General features: G+C 42.8%; 1 protein-coding gene across 2 annotated transcripts in view; it reads right to left on the reverse strand.

Moving 5' to 3' along the window:
- LOC148408052 (A-type potassium channel modulatory protein DPP6-like) overlaps window positions 1-23537 on the reverse strand; it is a 115972-nt gene extending 92435 nt beyond the window's left edge. Inside the window, exon 1 of one of the 2 annotated variants that reach the window (XM_088401687.1) lies at window positions 23382-23537. In XM_088401687.1, the coding sequence (XP_088257813.1) occupies window positions 23382-23438 (57 nt within the window). In that variant the 5' untranslated portion in view covers window positions 23439-23537. Of the gene's footprint in view, window positions 1-9518; window positions 9680-23381 lie in introns of those variants that run through there. The other variant, XM_088401690.1, reaches the window with a different exon arrangement.
- Window positions 23538-23865: the final 328 nt, after the last annotated feature.

The raw sequence follows: 23865 nt of genomic DNA on the forward strand, positions 1-23865 counted from the left end.
TGTTTGGCCACGGCTAATGCGACGCACGCCGCCATAAACAAGGCAAATATTGGATCGGAGCGGATCTATTCGCTTCAATACATCTCATTGACTCTCCGCGCTCGCATGGCCCGCAAATAAACAGCCGAAATGAAAGCCAAGACTTTCGACACCGGCGCTGTGTCAACGTGACAAATATCAAACGTAAACAAGAAGCCGGCCAGAACTTTCCGGGCGCAGACCTCACGTCACCGTTCGTCGCTATTTCACTTTTTGGGGTAGCAAAATGTCGGCTAGCGTCTCGACGCTATTATCTGGGTCTGGATTCCACAAAGAAGAATCAGAGGAATGTCCCCGGAGTAGGTGAGCTAAAGCGTCGCTTTGGATGGATATGAAAGACGATTCTGCATTCATGTTGGAGGACAATTAGCATTCTGACGGCGAGTACTTCAAACAACAGATGTGATGCTCTGGAGTAACAGCTCCCAATTAAAGGTGGAAGATTCATAACAAGGGGAAAACTCTGCAAAAGCGCTCATTTACGCAGACAAAAACATCCCATTAAGATCTCTCAAAAGAGCAAAAGAACTTCTTTGCTTACGCTGTCATTGTCCTACTAGCAAATTTTTCTGTTTAATAAACATCATCCAAGTTAAAAGTTTGGGTTTTTTTCAACTTTGACTCCTTGACTTTTGACTTAGACTTGTCTCGAAATCAGTCATTAGGCTCGCAAAATAGTTATAAACTTGAAAGAGTCCAACACATTTAAATTTTTGCCGTTTGTTTTTAATAGCACTGACTCGTTTTTGACTCAGGCCTCCCAGACTCGCACTCGACTCGGACCTTCCGAACTCAGTCTCGACGCCGATGTTTTGGACTCGCACTCGATTTGGACGTTGCAGACTCGCGTGACACTTTGCATCGGAATTGCGGACACACATGAGACTTGACCTATGACTTCCGGACTCGCGCACGACTTGGACTCGGACCTTCCGGACTCGCACTTGTCTTGGACCTTCTGGACTCCTCACGTGTTTTAGACTTGGACCTTCCGGACTCGTACGTGACTTGGAGGTCGACTTTCCAGACTTGCTCTTGACTTGGACCTTCCGGACCATCTCTGAGGAGCACAGCCATTATACTTTTATTGACAAAGTATATCAAAAACACGTATCCTTCCAACTTTTTCTGAACAGTTAGGTAAAGTTATTTTACGTATTTCCCGCATTCTGCTTGAAGATTCAGGAGCGAAGCTTTGATCAGCACTACATTAGCTTTACATTATTCACCATCATTAGAGGGACATCATCATCATCATCTCAGCAAGCAATTTTGCTGTGGGACAACAGCAGCGCCCGAGTCCCCGCAGCGGAGCAATGAGCCGCAACAAACCTGATTAGGGCTCCCCGTAATGGATGAATCCTCCTGGACGCACTTTGGAGATGAACAACTGGCCTCGAAAAAGATGGCGAGACGAGTGTGTGGAGTCATCTTGAAAATGACTCATTTTACAGATGAAGAGGGAGCAGATGACTGACGATGGGTCTCGATGTTAATAAGACAATGTAATAGCACCTTCTCATGGTCTAACTATAACCCGATCCCATAACTCCAAAACTCTTTACAACAATTCCTAAACCCTCACGTAGTTCCAAACCAACCCTAGCCTAGCCTAGCACTTACCCATAACTCGAACGCGAATCCCTTGTCCTAAACCCAACCCTCAATACTGTACCATTTCCAAACCTTACCTTAGCCCTACAACGGGCAGTTAACATTAACCGCTTAACCTCCAAATATTCCCGACTGACCAGTCCCAGCCTGAAATCGTTGCCTTATCCTAACCCGTACTACACCTTAATCCTAACCCAAACTCCTAAACCCTCACATCTCCAAACCAGCCCTCCCCTAACACTTCAAATTAAGTCCTAACCTTACCCATAACTCTGTACCAACGTGAATCCGTCATCCTAAACCCAAGCACTAAACCTTATCTTAAATCTTACTCAATACCGTACCGTTTCCAAACCTGAGCTTGGCCCACAACTATTCCCTTTCCGACCATAGTCCCAAGGCCCAAAACCTGCCCCATTCTAACCTTAACCTTATCTATATCAAAGTCCTAACCCAAACCCCAAACCTTTAAGCTAATCTTTAAGACCTCAGCTCTTAACCTAACTCTAAAATGCAACATCTGAATTTAAAAATAACCCGATCCTAATAACACGGCGCTATAATTACATGATTAAATATCAAAACAGAGAGCTGAAGATTCCATTTGCGGAGTCACGGATATTTCGTCCCAGCCCCAACGTTCATCCCGACATCAAAAGCACCTCATGACTGATTCACACCAGACATTTTCCAAGCCGGTCTCGGCAGATAGTCGGGAAGTGAACTTTAAACCCAGCAGGGGAGAATCCACGTCCAGCTGACAGTCAGGTCGGCCTGCCTGATGTTTGATTAAGAAGCACGCTGACCTTTCCGAGACGTCGGCAGCGGTGGGCGCGGCGTTCGAGAAGGCGCGCCGAGGCGCGCTCTCACCTGACAGCCTCCGACTTAAAGCCTCTCATTATGTCCAAATTCTATCAATCCGCGCAGCTTTTCTCGTCCGTTTGCCGCCGGGGAAAAAAACGGAAATGTCACAGGCGTGCAGATGAGAAGCTCACTTTTGAGGAAGATGTCATGGCGGGGGGGAAGCATCGAGAGGGTAAAAGGGGTGCCGCGGCGGAAGGTTAAGCGAGATGAAAGGAAGTGAGATGATGGCGGCACGCTCGCAGAAAGCCATTACAGGCCGAGTGGCGGGCGGCCTCTTATCGCGTTCGTTGTGAATTACAGCCCAAAAGGTGAGAGAGCAGCACTAAAACATACATCAGTCAGTCACAAGCGGCTCAAAGTACTTCCAAAGCTTCTAGAATGAAGTCTCTGCACAGATCTCATCCGCAATTACGATCCGGCCCGGGTGGGACGCCTACGCCGTTCAATGCCGGGTGATGAATCGGACGGACGCTCCGCTGCTCTGGGCCTAGCTACAAGAATGATTTAATACAACAGAAAATACTGCCCGCTTCATTTGATACAATCGAGATCCAATACAAGAGCTGGATGAAAAAAAAAATCTGAAGATTTTCAAGCACACGCTTGATTGACAATGCGGAGGGCTACTACAAACTTCACAACAGGGAATTGATCCATGAAGTGTCGCACCAGGACAGCACAGGACGCAGAAGCCAACAGTAAAAGAACGTGAAAATGTAAACGTTTTTATGTAGAAATATCCAAAGTAACAACGGAGAGCAGGGCTGGATGCAGTAAACAAAAATTCCAAAGTAAATACGGTAAAAAGGTCAGGATGCGGAAAACAAAAATCCAAAGTTAACAACAGAGAGCATGACTAGATGCAGCGGCAAAAATCCAAAGTTACAACAGAGCGCAGGACGGGATTCAGAATAGAAAATCAAAGGTAACGAGAGACAGCAGAACTGGTTGCAGAATACATACAGTAAAACCAAAGTAACGGCAGAAAAACAAGAACGCAGAAGACAAAATTCCAAAATAACAACAGAGTTCAGGATCGGATGCAGGACACAAAAACTCAACAAGGAAGCGCATGACTGGGTGCAGAAGAGAAGAATTCTAAGTAAGCAGAACTGGAGGCAGCACACAGAAATCCAAAGTAACTGCAGAAAGCAGGGCTGCAGAGGACAAAATTCCAAAGTAACAACAGAGAGCAGGACTGGACGCAGAACACAAAACTCCAAAGTAACATCAGAACAATACCGGATGCAGAACACAGAACTCCAAAGTAACTGCAGAAAGCAGGGCTGCAAAGAACAAAATTCCAAAGTAACAACAAAGAGCAGGACCGGATGCAGAACAGAGAAATCCAAAGTAACTGCAGAAAGCGGGGCTGCAGAGGACAAAACTCCAAAGTAACATCAGAACAATACTGGATGCAGAACACAGAAATCCAAAGTAACTGCAGAAAGCAGGGCTGCAAAGGACAAAATTCCAAAGTAACAACAAAAAGCAGGACCGGATGCAGAACACAGAAATCCAAAGTAATAACAGAGAGCAGGACTGGATGCAGAACTCAAAACAACTTTTGATTCATTCTTAGGCATCGTCTTGGTCTAAGGATGTCAACAGGAGTACAAAGTAACGTACGTGCCAAAAAGGCTTCAGAAACTGTTCCACGTTATGCTACCAGGTTGCATATTGTCGCTTTCAAAACAGATCAAATATGAAAGACAACAACTCCAGTCCAACAATTTTGCCCAAAGTATGAGCACAGCAAGCGGCATCATTGTTTGGGCGCGCTTCCATGATTGTTTAGCATTCCTTTCTTTGGCGCCGACGACTCGCAGCGCTACCTGCTAGCTTCATTTACACATAAAGAAGTCCGCGACATGCCAAGCGAGGAGATGCGATTCTTGGCATGGCCGCCGAAACAATCAAAATTCTTCTCTTCGGTTCTGTTACGCCCACTGTATAAATAAGCCTCGGCGCCCGGCGCGCCAGCAGATTGGGCCCGCGACGTAGCCGGCGAGCATCTGCCCGATCAGCGGGGATCGGCAAACGGGCCCGTGGAAGCTGCTGTCACACATTCATTCTGCTTCACCGCGTGATGCGGACACCAAACTATGGCTCTTTTCATCCTTCTAGCGGTGCTTTGAGATGCTAGGCAAAACAAGCAGGAGTTGCATTTTTCAGTATAAAAGTCCAGACACATTTTTTTGTTCCTTTTCTTTTCCAAGTGTTTGGCTAAAGTAGGGTCTGAAAACGCTAAACGAATTCAAGTCATCCATGAATTCAGTACCTGAAGAATCCAAACAAAATAACCGATTTAGTACAACGTTTTTGGTTGTGAAGTCTCACAGTCTGATAAAAACATCCGCGTGGCGTGATTTTGACGGCGGAAAATGACCATGAGGCGTTCAGGAGACCTCCAATTAGTTGGAATGAATCTCTCACATCTACGGTATGATTCAAAATAAATCTGGAAGCGAGGACGTACGATTGTTAAGAACGTCATACGGGCTAAGATCCCTCCGGCGTTGTGGGAACGCACAACAAGGGCTCCGACAACAGGTGCTCCTTCATTATCGGCCCGGCTCGCTTTAATGATCTCATTAGACGGGCAGTACAAAGGAAAGGGGGAGGAGCTTATTGCCGGTGGCGTCTTGTCATGAAAGCGTCCTCAAACAAGCCGCTTAGTTGCAAGACGGGCACGGCCGCACCAGAGAGAAGCTAATTGAATTGCGAGGCCCGCTCCCCGGAGATCATGTGACAGAGCGCATCGGGCCCCGACAAACACAATTCTACATGGCAGCTTCCTTGACTTCCCTGGCGAGGATCCAGTCGCAAAGTATTGGACAAAAGTGGTTTTGCAACATCAGGGAAAAACAACAACGTTTATTTCCCGCGTGTGTGGTTAGAAAAGTGCAGCTTAAACAAGCAACGAAGGCGCATTTAAAACAATATATTTCATCGACTATCTTCCCTGGCCGCCGTCGACCCATTTTCCGACTTCCCAACTATCTAACTACTGACTCGTCAAAACACCGACTACGGACCGATGTTTTTACTATACGGTGGGCTCCCGTGTTACGAAATGAATCCGTTCCGCGGTTGGGCTCGTAAGGCGAATTCACCGTACGGCGGGCGATCCAAACCTACGTTAAATAACGTTTAGAACCCCAAGTAAAATCAAAATTGTACATACATATTCAATATTGGCAGCAAAATAGTATAGTAAGTGCTATGTACACAAAATATACACGTATATAATCAGAAAAAAAAATCATAATACTCATTCTCTAGTAAGGGTAGATTCGTATTTCGTGATCATCTCCGGCTTTGTTTCCATAAAAATCATCTTCTTACTTCTCTAACATCACTAGCAATCTTGGGAGCCATGGCTAAACCTTTCAACTTTGAATTAAGCAGTAAAATGCACTATAAATACGCTTTTGTAACCACTCGCGATAGAACAAAGCTTTACCGTTCCGTCGTTTTCAAACGAGTGAGGCCGACCAACAGCGGAATTGTAGTGACGCGTTGCAGGGACGGCAACTGAAAGTAAGCGCAATTACCTAAAAACGCCTGCAGATGGAGACAAAACAACACAAATACAGCCAAGACCCGAGGGTCATGACAGTTGCTTATGTCGCAAAACTGGGAAAATACCGCAAAGAGGGGATGAAAAAACTCAGTATTCCACGTCGCAACATGAAAATAGCGTAAGCCAGGGACGCTGTAACACAGGGGTCCACTGTATCTTTTTTCATACTTCTTTTAAATCCAATGACCCGCCAAACAAACTGCCAACCAATTAAAACGAGCTTACAAAAGGCCTCCAAACCTTTGACTGGTAGAAGAAACCAAAGCAAGAATCTGGGCCATACACTTGGACTTGACACTTGACAGATGGCATGCTGCACACTTCTTCATGTGCCTGTGAAATGCACGGACACTGTAAGTGCCGCGAGCGAGAAGCGGCGCATAATCAACAAGTCAGACTGAGAGGGCTAAAAAAAAAACAAAAACAAAAAAAAACCAAGCGTATTAATGCACATCACGGCAGGCGGGGAGGAGGCCAGCCGCAATCAGGAGATGGTGAGCCACGGCCCGGAGTCATTTGTTTCATTTAAACAACACAGCAGCCCCTTGGACAAGACCCCGGCCTTTAATGGGAATTTATTAGCTGTCCGTCGCAAAAGCAGTTGTCACCTCTTTTATAACCGTTGCCTGATTGGTCAAGGTTATAAGGAATGAGAAAGTCATACGCCATTACGGTTTTAGAGACGCGGACTTTAACAAGACTGGCCAGGGATCTAGAGCGATGCTATTTGTTTTGACGCCCCTTTTATGTTCCATTCATTTGATGCACTCAATTATCAATCGCTCTGGTCTGAAAAGAATATACTTTACATCACTTAAACAAGACGGTAACTTCCGACTGAGTAAACCTACCGACCGATTAATTGACGGACCAACCAACTACCAACCGAATCACTGACCGACTTATCGAAAAATTGCCAACCAAGCTAATAATTTAATTTTTCTCACCTACTAGTTGATTGATGACGGTACCTACTGTAGTACGCCATTAACAGAATGCATTCCCAAATGTTTCCATACTTACAAACTAACAGCGAAAACAAGCTATTTTAATAAGAGAATGTATAAAATTTGGGGTCAATTTGCGATCAAATTTCAAAAAATTTTTATATACAGTAAACAGTATGTGATTTTATTTATGTATTTGATTGTATATTTTGATTGAATTATGCAGAATGTGTTATTAGGTTCACTAAAATAAACTATGAAACAAAGGGAAAAAAAAGATGCTATTGAAATACCGATTTCGATTTTGAACTGCTATTTAACTAACAGATATCCATCCATTCATCCATTTTCTATAAATATTTTAGGGCTAAACATGCAGGCATGTTCAGTTTGTTAAAGAGAGGATGTTGCTGCTGGCAGACAGTTACAAAAAAAAAATCAACAACGAAAAAAATTATAAACTTCACATACCATCTTTTTTGCGTAAAGATCTGGTGTTATTACCTGCGTCTTATAGTCCAGTGCGGCTTATCCGTGACAAAAATCTTTTTTTTTTGCTCATATTTTGCAGCCGGTGCGCCTTATAATCTGGAAAATACAGTATCCACTGACCAAGCTAATTGCTAATTGACCCAAAAAATGAACAAATCTATCTACAGAACCCAAAAGACCAACTTAACTACAGACCAAGCTACCTAGAGTTCCTAATACTAGCAAAATATTATCAGAACACTTTATTGCAAGTACAGAGTACCGCTATAATTTCCAACGATAAAAACGAACAAAATACGAAGTCGACCGCGATGGATCCCATTCAGTTCTGCAATGCCAGATTCCGCAAGACCAATTTGTCCAAAAAAACCACGATAAATTTATCAGCAATGGGTTGCACGGGAGCAGTTTGCGCCCGGTCATCTTCGTCTTATCTTACCGGGAGACGTAATCTGATCCTCCTGTTCCGAGTCAAGGCGCTCACCACAACTCAGACATAAAAAAGCGGACCGCCCACGTGGGGTACCCCCCCCCCCCACTCCCCTTCGATAGCATCTTTGCCGTCGTTACCTCAGCGGGCCTCTCCATTCCAGACGGCGGCACAACACCTCCGGGGTGTTTTCTGCTCTCATTTTCAAGTCGTCGCCAACACAAGCCCCGACGGACGCCCAAGCACGCGGCGGGCGGGCACGTCGGCCGCCCTGTTATTCTTCGCGGATTCCCTGCCCAGGAAAAACACTTTGTCTCCGTCCGCTCGGGCGGAGGCGCTCGCCGGCTGGAATAAATCCGTCAAATTCCAAAAGGATCGCGTCCTTCACGGTGGGGGGCCCCCAGAAGACGCAAGGACAACAACGCGTAACAAAAGTGGGGCCGGCGGCCATGCCTCCGGCAGATGTTTCCGTAATAAAGCACCCGGCGAGTTGAGCCAAACGGATGTTGATCCCAATAAAACTTGGTGTACTTGTTGATGGCGACGGCACAAAATTCAATATCAAATTTGAGATCGATCGGAGCAGGAGTTCGGGCGCTACGCCCGCCGAATGTTTAGATTTTGGGCGGGAAGGGGCGTGGCCATCTTCTTTGAACCCTTCTGTCTCGGGATCTATTGGGTCAATATTCACAAGACAGATATTGTTGAAAAAGGAATTCAACAAAGATGGTTGTGATTCAGAACATTGGCACCAAAGGTGGCTTTTAGTATTGATGGATACTAAAATACAAGCAGGAGTATCCATACTTTCATACTCATTATTTTGAGAACAGATCAGTCCCGCCCACTTTGCTAATACGTTTGATTAAATTTGTCAGTCCCACACTGTCTAGTTCCAACTATAGTCCATTTGATGTACAAACAACCATGATGAATATGCACGTTTATGTCCAAAACCACAAAACCGAGAAAAAAAATCTCCAGTCATAAAGTATGCCTCATATGCATATACATCAACTTTAGCCACCGAATTGTCCAAATAAAAATATTATAATATATATAAGATATATAATCTTTACTACAACTACAATTACTACAACCCAATAACCTGGAATCAACAATTCGCAAAATATGTGATACAAAAGTTAAAAACAAATGATAATCATTTAAAAAAATAAATAAATAAATACAGCGACAACTCCCGTTCAGCACTGCTAATTGTGCAAACATTTAACAAGCTCCGAGTAGCCCGAAAGAAATCTTTACAGCTTCTCGAGGCTCTGAAAGCCCATCACAAAAAGTCCAATATTCCTCCAAATCAAATATAAAAATGCAATATGTGCCATGAGCGCCACGGGATACGGATCAAGTATTAACGCACGCACGCACGCACGCAGCTGGAGGACACCGTAAGCGAAAGAGACAGCCCGTAAAAAAGGACAAAAAAACTTTGCAAAAGGTTTGAGGCAAATCTCCGGTGGCACGCGTGTTTCCCGATACTTTTCCGGTGCGAATGCACCAAAGCGAAAGCGATCATCTCACTCACCAGAACGTTGCCTTGCATCTTCGCCGTCTCGATCAGGTTCCGCTCCTTCATGCTGCAATTTTCGCTTCGCTTCGCTTCGCTTGGCTTCGGCGTGCAAAGCTAAGCTTGACTCGACGCCGCCGTCGTCGCTTGAGGTCGGAGCGTCAGAGCTCACGTGCGCGCGTGCGTGGATCCGACGGGCAGCTGCGCGCTCCCCCGGCTTGAATACGAAGCAACTTGGCCGCGCGCGTGCGCGCCAGAAAAGGGTCGGGTGTTGCGCGTGCACGCCGGCTCCCGGAGAGTCACGTGGTTGCGCTGGGGGAATTTTTTCGACAACACCTGTTAACGCTGCGTTTGTTTTTGATTAGACTTAGTTAGTTGAGCAATTTTATGCATCATTTTTATTAAGTCGTAAGTATTGGTTTTAATATAACAACTTTTCTGTATGTAATGCGAAGAATAATGCGAATTATCAACGGATCCAAACAGAAAAAAAAAAATCAAATCGACAATTATCATTCGATGAACTTGGGGAAAAAAAGAACAAGATACCAATTTTTTTTCCAGGCTGATACCTGTACAAGTCATCATCACTTGAGTAGTCAACAGAAAGCAATACCAAGTACCGATACTAATCTTATTTTTACATATAGATTTATTTGCAATGGAAACTTTCTATACGTCTAATTTGTAATATCTTGTTTGTGATTGTAAAACTGCATCAAAAGAGCAGCTGATACTAGATACTTGGTATCAAGGTATCGATACTAGTATCAAGTACAGGTCGATACTAGTATCTAGTATCTGTTATCTTTGATAGCAGTGTTCGACAATGCAATTCAGTAACAAGTTGTTTTTTTTTAATTAGGGTTGGTCAAATTCTAAGTATTGGGCCAATAACGCAAGGTATCAATACTCGCCTTGGCAGTTGATACTAGTATCAAGTTCGAGCCGATACTAGTATCTAGTACCCTAACCCTAAAAAAATAAAAGCCCTGAATAGTGTTAAAATTAACTCATCCAATGCCAAGGACGTATTTACACGTTTTTATAAGAGTCCTGACATTCAATCCCAGATACTTTAGCATTAAATCGATACTTAAGCACATGAAGGACATTAATTTCCAAATACTCAAGTATTAAATCGCTAAGTATCCGGGATTGAATGTCTGGACTCTTAAAAAACGTGAAAATACGTCCTTGGCATTGAAAAACTTCATGGAAAATGGGGCCAAGCACAATTTTTCGATTCAATTTACTCTCAGCGCAGCAAACGGGTGAGTTTTTCAGCAAACCTTCTGCCAAACAACAGCGCAACCCAACAGGGACTGAAAGCTTAAATACGGAGTCGCTGAAGCAGATGGACACGTTCAAAACGCTCAATCTGGCTTGACCGCCATTAATTGCTGCCATTTTTGTGTCTGCGGCTGAAATTTAAAGCCACTTTAGCCATTTGTTGTTAGCCGCCTTGAGCATGATAAAAACCCACGCCCCCCCCCCCACATACCCATCAAGCCTCGGCTCACTCACTGGAGCTCAGTCCGCTCTATAAATCAATAACCCTCAAAGTCTGAATTTAGACAGTGCATTAAAAGCCGCCATGGCGCAACGGCGGAGAAGAAATACCAAGTGAACAATTACACGTCTCGCATAAATCCCACCCGGCCCGCGAGAAGATGAGCGAGCGTGGGGAGGCCTCCCTTTTAATTACCGCGGGAAAAAAGTGTCAAAAACAAGACGGCGGGGGCCAGGGGGCGGGCCCGCCACTCCTGGACCTGAGACAGCAGACGCGCGGCGGCTCCGCGCGTTATCGGGCGCCAACGCGCGCATATGTGCCCCCGCTAGCGCCGAGGCTAACGCTAGCCAGGCTGAGTGCAAGTCTGCGGGCGGGCGGGAAAAACATCAGAAAGGAACGCGGCCAAGTCGCGCGCGAGCCAAAATCTGTTTCCACACACGCTGCCTGATGGCGCCGTTCAACCGAAATGTGTCCAAAAAAGAAAAATGTTCGGCGCTGTGTTGGAAAGTTACCAAAAAGCTGCTGCAGGCGAGCAGCTTTTCATTTGATAGCCGGCTAGCTAAACATTCGATTCAGAAATGTACATTTAACTCTAAAGTTCAAAACAAAAACAAAAAAAAACGATTTTTTTCCACTCTAAAAATTGAAATGTTCAATACCACTTTTTTCAGACCGATACTAATAATACTCAACGAGTCTCAAGTAGCAATGAAATAAAATCTTTTGATACACCAAATCATCCCCAAAAACAGAAAATTTTCTTTAAATGTCTGTACATTAAAAAAAAAAAATACAATTGTCAATTTTCTGGTATTCTTATTGGTCATTTCTATGACATAATCATAAAAACTGCAACAATGGGAGCTGCTGATACTAGTATCGAGTTTGAACGAAAGTTCTGATACTTAAAGCCCGATACCAGTTAGTATCACCAGTCAGCATCTGTTTTTGATTCAGAAAATTCTGCCAAAAACATCTATTATCTATCTAATCTAATTTAAGATAATTCTGAGACACTGTGATGTCATTTTCAGTGTAAAAACGAGTCGTGGAAATGGCGCCCCCTGCCTGTTAAATTGTTTGAGATCATCAAAATGAAAACTCCTAATCGTTGCTCTTGTAAATTTTCCCTCTGGATGGAGCGGGCCAAATTCCCGAAGGAGTGAACGCCACTTGCCTTTGCGGCGCAAATCGATCTTTTCATTATCACCTTAATTACGCCGTACGACATCGCCTCACGTGTCGCGCGCTTTCAATGGCAGCCTGAGGGAGGTTTTTGTTTTTTTTTGGTCCACCCCCCACCCCCCAACACAGTGTGCCAACTATAAATAAGATTTTTACAGTGTTTATACAGGTGACAAGTTAAGGTTAATGCATCAAATGTGCCCGAAAAAAAGACGCCAACCCGTATTTTATTGCAATTAAACCACATGGCAAAAACAAATCCTTTTCTCTGGGGTCATCGGCGGCCCCCCGGCATCGCCAAGGACTGCCTTAGATGGCCACTATAACAAGTTTCTTCATGTTCCATTTCATTTGCTCTTAATTTGAAAACAAACACGCACTGTTCCCGGCAAAACAATAAAACGCATTCAATTCGAATGCTAATACTTTGCAGGAACCCTGTTAAAATCCCAAGTACCCCAGGAAGTATTTGTACCCCGAACTTGAGTCCACATACTGGATTTGAATCCCCAAGCGCCGTACCGATGACCTTATCTTACATATTAGAAAATTAGCTGTGTTTTCGCCACGGCGTAACCAGATTTTTTTATCCGCTCACTATCTCGCATCTCAAGCACTTTGTATTATTCCTCCTAAAAAGAAAGTAAAATGCCAAGCACACGTCTCCCTCATTTGTATAGCAGCTTCGGGCTGACCTTGCCCGCCCCGAGCTGTCGCCGAGGACAGATCGTTACCGCCGCTAATGAATTCGGCGGCGGGAAAAAAAAAATGCTCTGCTCTTCTGCGCGTTCATCTGGCAGGCTGCGTGCGGGGGGTCTATTAGCGCTATTGCTACCCCATGCGGTTCCGACCGGGGTATTAGAAAACATCACTTTCTTGGCTGATTTGCTTCGTAAAACTTTGTTGGCCTTCTCTGTTAGGACACCAGCCTCCATTCTGAGGACGTCGTAAACGTATTTGAACGTATGAGCATTATGGAGAATACTGTATGCGTTGTCATGCCTTTAAGGGGCGGGGCCTAATGGGTGTCATGGGTTTATTTTGATCATTTTTGGGACATTTGAGACTTTTTAGTGGTTTAACCAAAGGATGGCACACTCCTGCTTGTGCTAACTAATTGGTCGTTCCATGTGGGCATCTGGGTGAAATTTCAGCTCCCTAGAGTATTTTTTCCAGGGCTTTCTATTTGATGTGAAATGCCTTTGAAAAAAAAGCTGTCATTTCAGCGACAAGTAAAGATGATCTGTCGTTTGGAGATGCTTCACGTAGAGTCCAAACAGCGCTCTGATCACATTTTATGGAGAATACTGTATGCGTTGTAATGCCTTTAAGGGGCGGGGTCTAATGGGTGTAATGCATTTTCATCATTTTTGGGACATTTGAGACTTTTTAGTAGTTTAGCCAAAGGATGACACACTCCTGCTAGTGCTTACTAAGTGGTCGTTCCATGTGGACATCTGGGTGAAATTTCAGCCCCCTAGAGTATTGTTTTGGTGCTTTCTATTTGATGTGAAATGCCTTTGAAAAAAAAGCTGTCATTTTGGCGGCATGAACTAAGTAAAGATGCATGACATGATCTATCGTTTGGAGATGCTTTACGTGAAGTCCATTTTATGGAGTGCGAATTACCGCGGAGCGCCATTGACGTGAAAAGACGTCAACGGGAATCTATCGAAGAGCGCCATCAATTGACGTCAGCTATTTTTTTTTTTGTTTTTTGGGGCATTTTTGGGGCAAACCCCTGCTTGCGTTTGCGCAATGTGGGTGAAATTTCAGCTCCCTACTGTCCTCATTCAGTGCTTTACCTTTTATGTGAAAAATCTTTGATGAAACGCTCAAATGATTGGATATAATAACGCGCAAGAATTGAATAGATCAGCGGCGTCCAAAATACGGGCCGGGGGCCGTTTATGGCCCGCCATCGAAAATTTGGCGGCCCGCAGCATATGTTAAAAATACATGACATCTTTTATCTGTCGAAATGCTGGGGAAAAAGTCCGATCACGGCATTCTGATTGTTTTTATGGAGTACGAATGAAATCATAACTCTGTTTATACTCGTGGGACTACATATTCTATGCAGTTTTTATTACAACAAAGATTCACTTTAAAACTATGCAATTCCGGCGGCAAGACAGAGCTGTTAGTGTAATTATCTTTCCACCGGATGGAACTTATCTTTACCCCTTGGTGTGAATTTTAATGAAACAGTTGGCTGGAACAGCAGGCATTTGTCAGCAACTTGGACCGGGTTCACACTTTTTAACCTGTGAGTACACACGTGAGAGAAAAAACAACTTTGATGAAGAAAATCTTGAGAAAAGTCAATGTCAAGCATTTTGCGCATCGTGGTCACTTAGAAATACGTAAACTGCTTTTCAAAATAATAGCCGCGAGAGTTAAAGATCCACTCGAAAGATTTGATGATGATTCCGGGCATTACTGCAACCCTTGTGGCGTTATGCGACAAAATATGGAAATTTCTTATTTTTTTTGTATGCTGTCATCAAATAATCAATGGGGGAAAAAAACTGAAATTTCCAGCAGATGATTAAAAGATGTAAAATTTTAAAATGCAACAATTCTGACATTTCTATGTGATTGCAGCTGGACGTGTGAGATTTTGTGTACGGAAATAATCATTGTCCAAATTTTGGACCATACAAAAGCATTATAATTCAGATTTTTGAGATGCATTTTAATAGGATCTATTGCATTGATTTTTCTGCGATTTTTGCAACATCCTGTTGCATGGCAGCCAAACTATGTAAACAAACAGAAAATTCTTTGTTGACTTGTGTTTCACCTCAAGATAGTAGGTGGCGGTAGAGACCAGTTAATGGCAGACCACAAAGACGGATCATACCATTTTTCAGTTTTTTGCGGGTGTTAATACATTTCACCTACATATGTATAAAAAGAACTGATGCCACTGAACAATTTTAGTGGTTGAAGGAAAAAAAAGATTATAATAGCTAATTATTACGCCTTTAAAAGCACTTACAAAATTGTTGAAAAAATAACCGCAATGTGTATAAGTTGCAAAGTGTACGCTAACAACATTAGCGTCGCGAGACATGTCCAATTGGAGAAACGCAACACACACGAGATATAGCTTTTAATCATTGTCGCCATGCTGGCGTGAGAAACGAAAACATTTTTTGCCGGTCAATAGGCGGCCGGCCGGCTAATGAAAAAAAATGAGGCGCCTAATAAGATCCGGGAATGCGGCGCACTTATTGCCTGGCACGCCGGCTGTACGCGACTCGGACAACATTTACGTTAAAGTCCGAGCGCGGCGTCAACAGACCATTAAATGATGAAACTCGGCGGCGGCGTAACGCTAACAAGCATTAAAATTGACGGATGGCTCCATTAAGTTTGCCGGGGGGATGAGCGCTCATGTTTACGTTTATTTTACGGCAATTCCTTTTCTCGAAATTCTGATTAAGGCCTACAGTACAGCTAGTAGGAACACAATTTCCAGAGATAAATTAAAAGTCGTATACGCAACGTAATAGCCACTTAGCGGTTGAGTTAGCTAGCGAGTTAGCGAGTTAGCTAACTGGCTCATCGCAGTAGTATCCATCAGAAAGGGTAAATACATTAAAAAAATATATTTTTTGGCAAGTAAATGTGAAAACACGGTTACAATTAAATGCTAATATCAAACAAACATGCTAGTTTGGCGAAGCTAAAAAAGCTAGCGCTGCTTGGCAGAAGATTGTTGTTTTTTTTCTGCAGTTCATTTATCTGTCACATTGTCATAAAATTTTCCTCATCGTGTGTCATCGGCGGATCGGCAAACGTGACGCATGTCATCCTCTCAGGAACATCTGCGGCTTTCAAATCTTTCATTTCCGCGCCGCGCCGCGCCGACGCCGATATCTCTTCTGCAAAGGCACATTTGGGAAGATTAACTACGGGAATGTTCTCTGGAGTCTGATAGCACCTATCGTGTCACCCGCGCTTCTTTTTGGGCCAATTGCGCGGCCATCAATCAGCAAGGTCGGAATCTGACTCGCCCATCGCTGTTCAAATGCAAATTAGCAATGGAAAAAGAGCAGAAAATTCCTGAATGGGAAGGCGAATACTATCACAAAATTACTAGAGGACGTTCCGAACTCATTTTAGAAAACTTTTCAACTATTATGATTCATTTTAGTAATGTTCAGTATAACTTTTTCCCAAAACCAATACAAGTATCAAAGTATGATATCGCTTGTACTACTTTTTGTTCATGGTGCTTTATACAGTTACACTGTGATAAAAATGTTGGAAAAATACTTTTTCTGATGCAGATGATGACATACAGATGTGTCAAATTGTTGCAGTATAGCGCCAACTACAGGTGAGGAGTGCTTACTCAACATCATGTTTTCCTTACCTAAGTATCAGGTGTTGGTATCGACAGTCGATATAAGTAGTCAATACCTAAAAAACAAGACTGGTACTCAACCGTCCTTTTTTTCTATTCTAATAACATTAGTGAAAAACTACTTTACATAGATAAATACCTAATTATTCACTTTGACTTTTTCACACTATGTCAGCAAACAGAAAATTCTTTGTTGACTTGTGTTTCACCTCCAGACAGTAGGTGGCGGTAGAGAACAGTTAATGGCTATGTCTTAAAATGTCATCATCACGTGACAAACTCCAAGTGTGTGCGCAAGGGTTTTAAATAAATATCTCCAGTTGAAGAATAGAAGCAGCGGAAGCCGTTCCGGCTGCAAAAGTTCTTCACTTGGAATGTGTCCCGATATTTTTGTCCGTGCGGAACATCAATATTTAACAAAGACACCAATGTCGTTTATGTTCCGTGCCGTGAACGCGTACAGTTGAGAGCGCCGCCATTTGTCACCTCAACACATATCGCCTGCCGCCAGCTGTCGAGTGCATACACACACACGCACGCACACAAACACACACACTCACCAAGTATGAATGTGTTTGCAATAAATCCAGAAAATTGCCTGCGTCTGTTTGGCGGAAATGGGATGTAGCGCAGTTAGAAGTCAATACATTGCTACCTTGACTTACAAGTTTAATTTGCTCGCCGCCTAAGCTTGTAACTCAATTTACTGACCAATTTTCCCCATTGAAATGAAATGCTATGCATCCATTCTGGCCCTCACGAAAAGCACTAAATTTTCTGACGACTCATAACTTGAAAACTTTTGTAATTAGGGCCACTTGTAAGTCAAGGCACCAATATCACGCAAAATTTTAGGGCGCACACACACTTCCAAAAAGTCCGAAACTGTATGTAAAAAAAAACATATATATATATATATATATATATATATATATATATATATATATATATATATATATATATATATATATATATATATATATATATATATATATATATACTCCAAGATTTGATGTGATTGTTAGCCAAACACTCCCTTTGTAATTATCACCACAGGCTACGAGCGCTAACAAGAAAAAGCTACAAAACTCCCTGCTGTGTGGCGCACATCACAACATGATTGTTTTTTTTTTCAACTTTTAAAGAACAAAAGCAGAAAATAATGAGCAAGTTGGGGAATTATGGCACAGGATACAAGGTTGCGTGGCGAGGAAAACAACAAAGCACACAAGAGGGGAATCAATCAAGAAATCAATAACAATAGTCCAGCTAATATCAATATTAAATGTCAAAAAACATGCTGAAATGGCAAGGATTTATGAGGCTAAAATCAGTCTAGAAAAAAAAAAACGGTGTTTGTTATAACATGTAACACAAAATAACCTCAGAAACAATGTAGATAGCTAGCATAAATTGGCTGTTAGCATGCTAGGTGTAGGCTAGTATCTTTTAAAATGCTTCATTACTATGTAAAATTGGTTTTATTCTGCCTTAGTGCCATCTAGCTAAATGTTAGCATAGCTACTGATAGATTAGCTCAAATGCTAACACCCTAATGATTTTCTTTAGCATGTTAGCTAAAGTTTTACAAACGTATGTGACGTGATTGAATAGTGTAGCTATCATAATATTTGTTTGGATGTTAGCAATGTTGCAAAATAAGTATATGACCAGGTTAGCGTTTTGCAATTTCTTAGCATAACAACTGTTAGCTTGTTAGCGTCTATGAAGATTTTTTCAGTAATAAATTGTTACCACAGTGAACGGCCCTGTTTATCACATCATTAATTTCTCTACTCAGTTTGCCTTTTTGTTTGTGTTATAATAGCATAACAACTGTTAGCATGTTAGCATGGCGTGAAACCGCAGGGGAAATACCCACTCTATACAAAAAACGTACGTATGTAACCTTCAGATAAGGTCGACTTGGGTAGCTCTCAAATACATTTTGTGTAAAACAAAAGATATAATAGCCGTTTAATATTCATCTAGTTTGTACCTGTCACCTCGCCACCAAAAAAGTCTTCAGTCTTTCACTGATCATTGGGCCGTGTCGGAACAAGGCACTTATTGATTTCCAGTCAGCACGCGTGAACCCAAGTGGAGACAAATGGCAACGTTTGCAGTCATGTCACCCGCCGCGCCGGAAAACACGGCACGTACAAAAAAAATCGGATCCAAAATAAAAACTACTTTGACGCATAACAACCATGTGAGCGGCCGCGGTGTGGCAACGGACTAGATAGAAGCTAACTGCAGTGTTTCTTTTCCCCGCTTCAATATCTGCTTTAAGAATTTGCTTTTCACACTCAATAAAAGATGAATAATTCTGCCGGAGCTGTAAAAACTTTATTTGCACGTCTATAGGTTTTATGGCGCTATAAATATTGCAGATGGAGCTGTTTATCTGCTTGCTGGGGAACGCAAAATATCCAGCACAACAAGAGTGCTAAGCGAGGAAGAGGCCGCGAGATGGATTTATGAATATTTTCTCTTGATGTCTGACCACTCATCATTGTACTGGAAGAAGGGACAGCAAAATTTTTCCCTGGGTCATTTTGACCCGGGGCTTATTTAGTCATCCAAATTTGTCCCAAATATGTATTATCCAAATCCAATAAGTCGTTTCAACCAGTGATTTATGTTCATGTCTCAAGAACAGCGACAAAGTCTCTGGGTCAATATGACCCGGTGGTGTGCGCACACCACACCTCCGGGTCATATTGACCCAGAGATATCGTTGTTGTTCTTGAGAAATAAACATAAATTTGCTGTTCAAATAAAATACTGGACTTGTATTATTCACATTTGGGTGACTAAATACACCCCGGGTCAAAATGACCCAGAAACATTATTGAACCCCCCACCTTCAATTCGACAGAAACAACAATATTCCTGGGCTATTTTGACCCGGGTCCTGTTTATTTATCCAAAAAGTTGCAAAACTGTAAAGATAAAAAAAACTGTCAAAACGCCTTTTTAACAAGAACGCATACCAAAGACATTTTTCATGGATGAATTCATAAACACATCCTAGTGTCACCCGCAACAAAACGAGTAGTCTCCACAGAGACAAAAAGTGATGATGACGAAGACGACGACCATAAAGATTTCCACCGCTAATTAGCGACACGTGGCCGTCAGCCGGGAAATCGGCGACGTGATTGAGACAAATATTCGTCCGCCATTTCATCCGACTGCGAGAAGAGGGGAATCGATAATCATTTCCATAAACTCCTGCAAGGGTGCTGAAGTGATAACAGCGCATTATAAAGTCCCGCAACGTAATGAGAGCGCCGATCCATACTTGGCACGCCGGGCCGAGCGGTAATTAACAAGCGTGCCCTGCGCCCAAACGCCGCTCGACGGGCTCTGGGTCTTCAAATACGCATTTGGCACTTTCCCTCTTTCGATCTCAACTGGAATAACACCAAGAATAAGGCCTGGGAACATGCTCAGAATTTTACCTGGATTAAAGCCCAGAAAAACACCAGGATTGAGAAATGGAATTAGATCGAGAACCACATCCAGAGGAACTCCTAGAATAACACCAGGAAAAACAACAGAAAAAAATTCCAGGAACACAGCCCAGGATTACACCTGGATACACCAGGAATAAAATCAAGAATAACACCTGAAAAGACGTATTGTCCAGAATAAAACCCAAGTAAGGCCTGGAAAGACATTGCTTGGAATAAAACCCGGAATAATGCCTGAAATAACATCTAGAATTACACCTGGATCAACACCCGTAATAAAACCAAGAATAACACCTGAAATTACTCCAGAAACACTTCCCGGAAAAACACTGGAATACCCTCGAATTACACCTGGTTCAACACCCAGAATAAAACCAAGAATAATGCCTGAAATTACTCAAGAAACACTGCCCGGAAAAAAAACTGAAATAGCGCCCAGATCAGTGAATAATGCCCAAAATTACATCTGGAATAAAGCTTGAAATAACATGGAAAACACAGGAATAAAACATGTAGAAATATCAAGGAACTACGCCTGGGACAAGATGAAAGATGCTTGTAATATCAGGAATAATTTCAGAAGCAAACCAGAAATTGCACCCAAATAATATCAGGAATAATTTCAGAAGCAAACCAGAAATTGCACCCAAATAATGCCTTGAATAATACCCAAAATGACAACAGGAATAACACTTAGAAAAATGGAATAACAAAAATCCAGAAACTATCCACAGGACAGCATCTGGAATAATGCATGGAATAATATTGGGAATCATTTCTGGAACAACTCCCACACAAAACTTGGAGAAATGCCAGGTAGAATAACAAATGGAATAAGACTTGGAATAATGCCTTAAATAACGCCTGAAAAAATCATCATCATCCAAACATCATTTGGAATAATTCTTGGAATAACATAGGGAGTAATTTTAGGAACAACGCCCACAAAAGAGGAAGGAAGGGCAACTTTCAATTTTGCGTTGATCACATTTGCTTTACTTTGCAGATGAAAAGACGAGTTGAGAAGTGCGGCAATAATAAAAAGTGAGAGCTAATTAAGATTTGGCGAGCACAAGTCGAGGATAATAAAGGAGAAAAAATAAGATGTGGGAAAAAAGGATTACAAGGACCTGATTTATCGAGAGCCACTTCAAAATGACATGAAGAAAAAGGAATACATTATGATCGCCGTATTTTGGCCTCGCTGCTGTTCATCTCGTAAAAAAGAAAAATCTGATTTTAATCACATTAGAACGATACATAAAAGCGTGTTACAAAAATCAATCGAGTTAGATTACATTCCTTGCGCCCAACTAGTGATGTTACACTGCCATCTAGCGGACAAGTTAAGTGCTGCTACTATTTTTCTCTGCTCAATGGAAAATACATATAAAAAGATGTATGTTTTTATTTATTTATGAAGATTTCATATACATAAAAAAATTAATTTTGCCTAGTAATCCAGCCACAAAGCAGCAAAAGTAGGTAAAGTTAGAAATTGCTTTAAAAGCTTTGCAATGACTCAATTTCCCAAGAAGCACTTGGGAGACCGGGCGTGTGACGTCACAGAAATATAGGGCTGCCCCATGACGTTTGTCTTCCGTTGCCATCGGAATACTCTGAAATGAAGGAGGCGGGAACTGGGAATTTTTTCAACGCTTCAAGTGAAAAGTTTCAACACTCACATTTTTCCATCACATCCACAAAGAACGAGGGTGTTAAAAGACACCACCTTTCCCATAATAATGTTTCAACACCCGCATTTTTATCATATCCACGAAAAAGAGTATTGAAACATGTATTATTTCTACCTTATAGTTGAAACACCCATGCTTTATCCAGTGTAAAGTTTAAATCCACACATAGGCATGAAACACATTTTACCCAGCGTAATATTTCACATTTTTTATCAAACCCATGAAAAATGTCGGTGTTGAAACAACTGCACCTTTCCCAGAGTAATGTTTCAACCCCCACGTTTTTGTTCACACACATGCGGGTGTTGAAACACCCACACTTTTCCCAGTGTAAGATGAACACCCACATTTTACCACACCCATAAAAGACGTGGGCGGTGAAACCCCCACAATTTTTCCAGAATATGGTTTGTCTACACACATGTGGGCGTTGAAACACCCACACTTTTCCCAGTGTAAGATGAACACCCACATTTTACCACACCCATAAAAGACGTGGGCGGTGAAACCCCCACAATTTTTCCAGATATGGTTTGTCTACCCACATGTGGGCGTTGAAACACCCACACTTTTCCCTGTGTAAGATCAATACCCACATTTGATCACACCTATGACCAATGTGGGCATTGAAACAGCCACACTTTTTCCACTGTAAGGTTTGTCAATCCACATACAGGTGTTGAAACACCCACACTTTTCCGGTGTAAGATTAATACCCATATTTTTCACAAGTATGATAAAATGCAGGTGTTAATCTTACACCGGAAAAAGTGTGGATGTTTTCACGGGGGTGATGTGGGCGTTGAAACACCCGCACCTTTCCAAGATTTCAAATATTTTTGGTCACATTTTTCTGACACACATTTTGACACTTTTTCTGACTTAACTTTCCAACACCCACACTTTTCCCAGTGAGAGGTTTCCACACTCCTACACATCGCTGTAAAGGCGGTCAGGCGCTCTCACAACATGAGCGTTGCAAGGCCTTTCAAGTGGGACCATGAAAGGAGCGGCCCCCGTGGGCGACCTGTCAACGCGTCTGCAAATAGAAAAACCTCAAAGAGACAGGCAGACAGTCGGACAGACGTCTCATCGAAGAGTCCTCCGCCCCTCGACAAGCTCACAATAATCCCGCCGGCGGGTTCAAATAAAAAGGCTGAGCGTGTAGGCGGTCCGCGCACACACACAAACACACGCACACAAATGGAAATATGTATTTCGATTCAACAGGGGGGCAGCTTACAGCTCAATATCGCCCCTAGAGGACTGGAGTGCTACGACAATAAGTTTGACTGCACTCAACAGCCACATCTTTCGGGTACATCTGAAATACAACAAAAAACTAAATTCCCCCAACATGGAAACCTCTGGAGTCAAGTCAAAATATTAGGAATGGCGCTCAGCAGAGCGGGACATCGCGTAAAAAGTGCGCGTGCGCGTCAGAGGGCTGCACTTGCGTTGATCGTGCGTGCAGACAGATGAGGAGCACGTTCCACACACATTGTCCGTTTTTTTTTTTTTTTCCCACGGTCTCTCTCTTTCAGATTTTCCCGCATTACCAAAACACACACACACGCACACACGCACATTCAAGCCCCGCGACGGAGGAGGAAAAAAAAAAGTTCCAACCTTCCCAGCCTTGGAGCATCTGCGGTAAGCGTTGGTGGCTCCCGCAGTTTGGTTCATGTTGCCAACTTGCCCAAAAGAAGACAAATAAATTGGAATAATATTGGAGTGCGCACGAGTGATTTTTTTATTTTTTTTCCTTCAGATGCGTGCTGGAGTGTCAGCATGCAATGAGTGAGCGAGCGCAGTTGGAGCTCGCTCTTCTGGCTGCGTGTGAGCGGTGCAATTGCGCGTGCGCAGAGCGTGGCAACACTTGGGGGAGGAGGGGGGGGGGGGGGGTGACTGTCTGTCACTGTCCACTCTAGAAAGTCTTATGATGTCTCTTTTGGTTTTCTGGCGATGTCGATGTCTTATGTAATTTATGGCTTTGATTTCCATTTATGTGCTGTATTTTTTATTACTCTCGGAGGTCGCACCCGGCGAGCCGTCCTTGAACGTCGCGCAAACAAAATCCACGGAGCGATCCATCAGTCTGCTTGTCAGCGGT

The sequence above is a fragment of the Hippichthys cyanospilos genome, chromosome 19, assembly GCF_059441005.1.
Source record: "Hippichthys cyanospilos isolate Australia breed blue-spotted pipefish chromosome 19, RoL_Hcya_1.0, whole genome shotgun sequence".
NCBI lineage: Eukaryota > Metazoa > Chordata > Actinopteri > Syngnathiformes > Syngnathidae > Hippichthys > Hippichthys cyanospilos.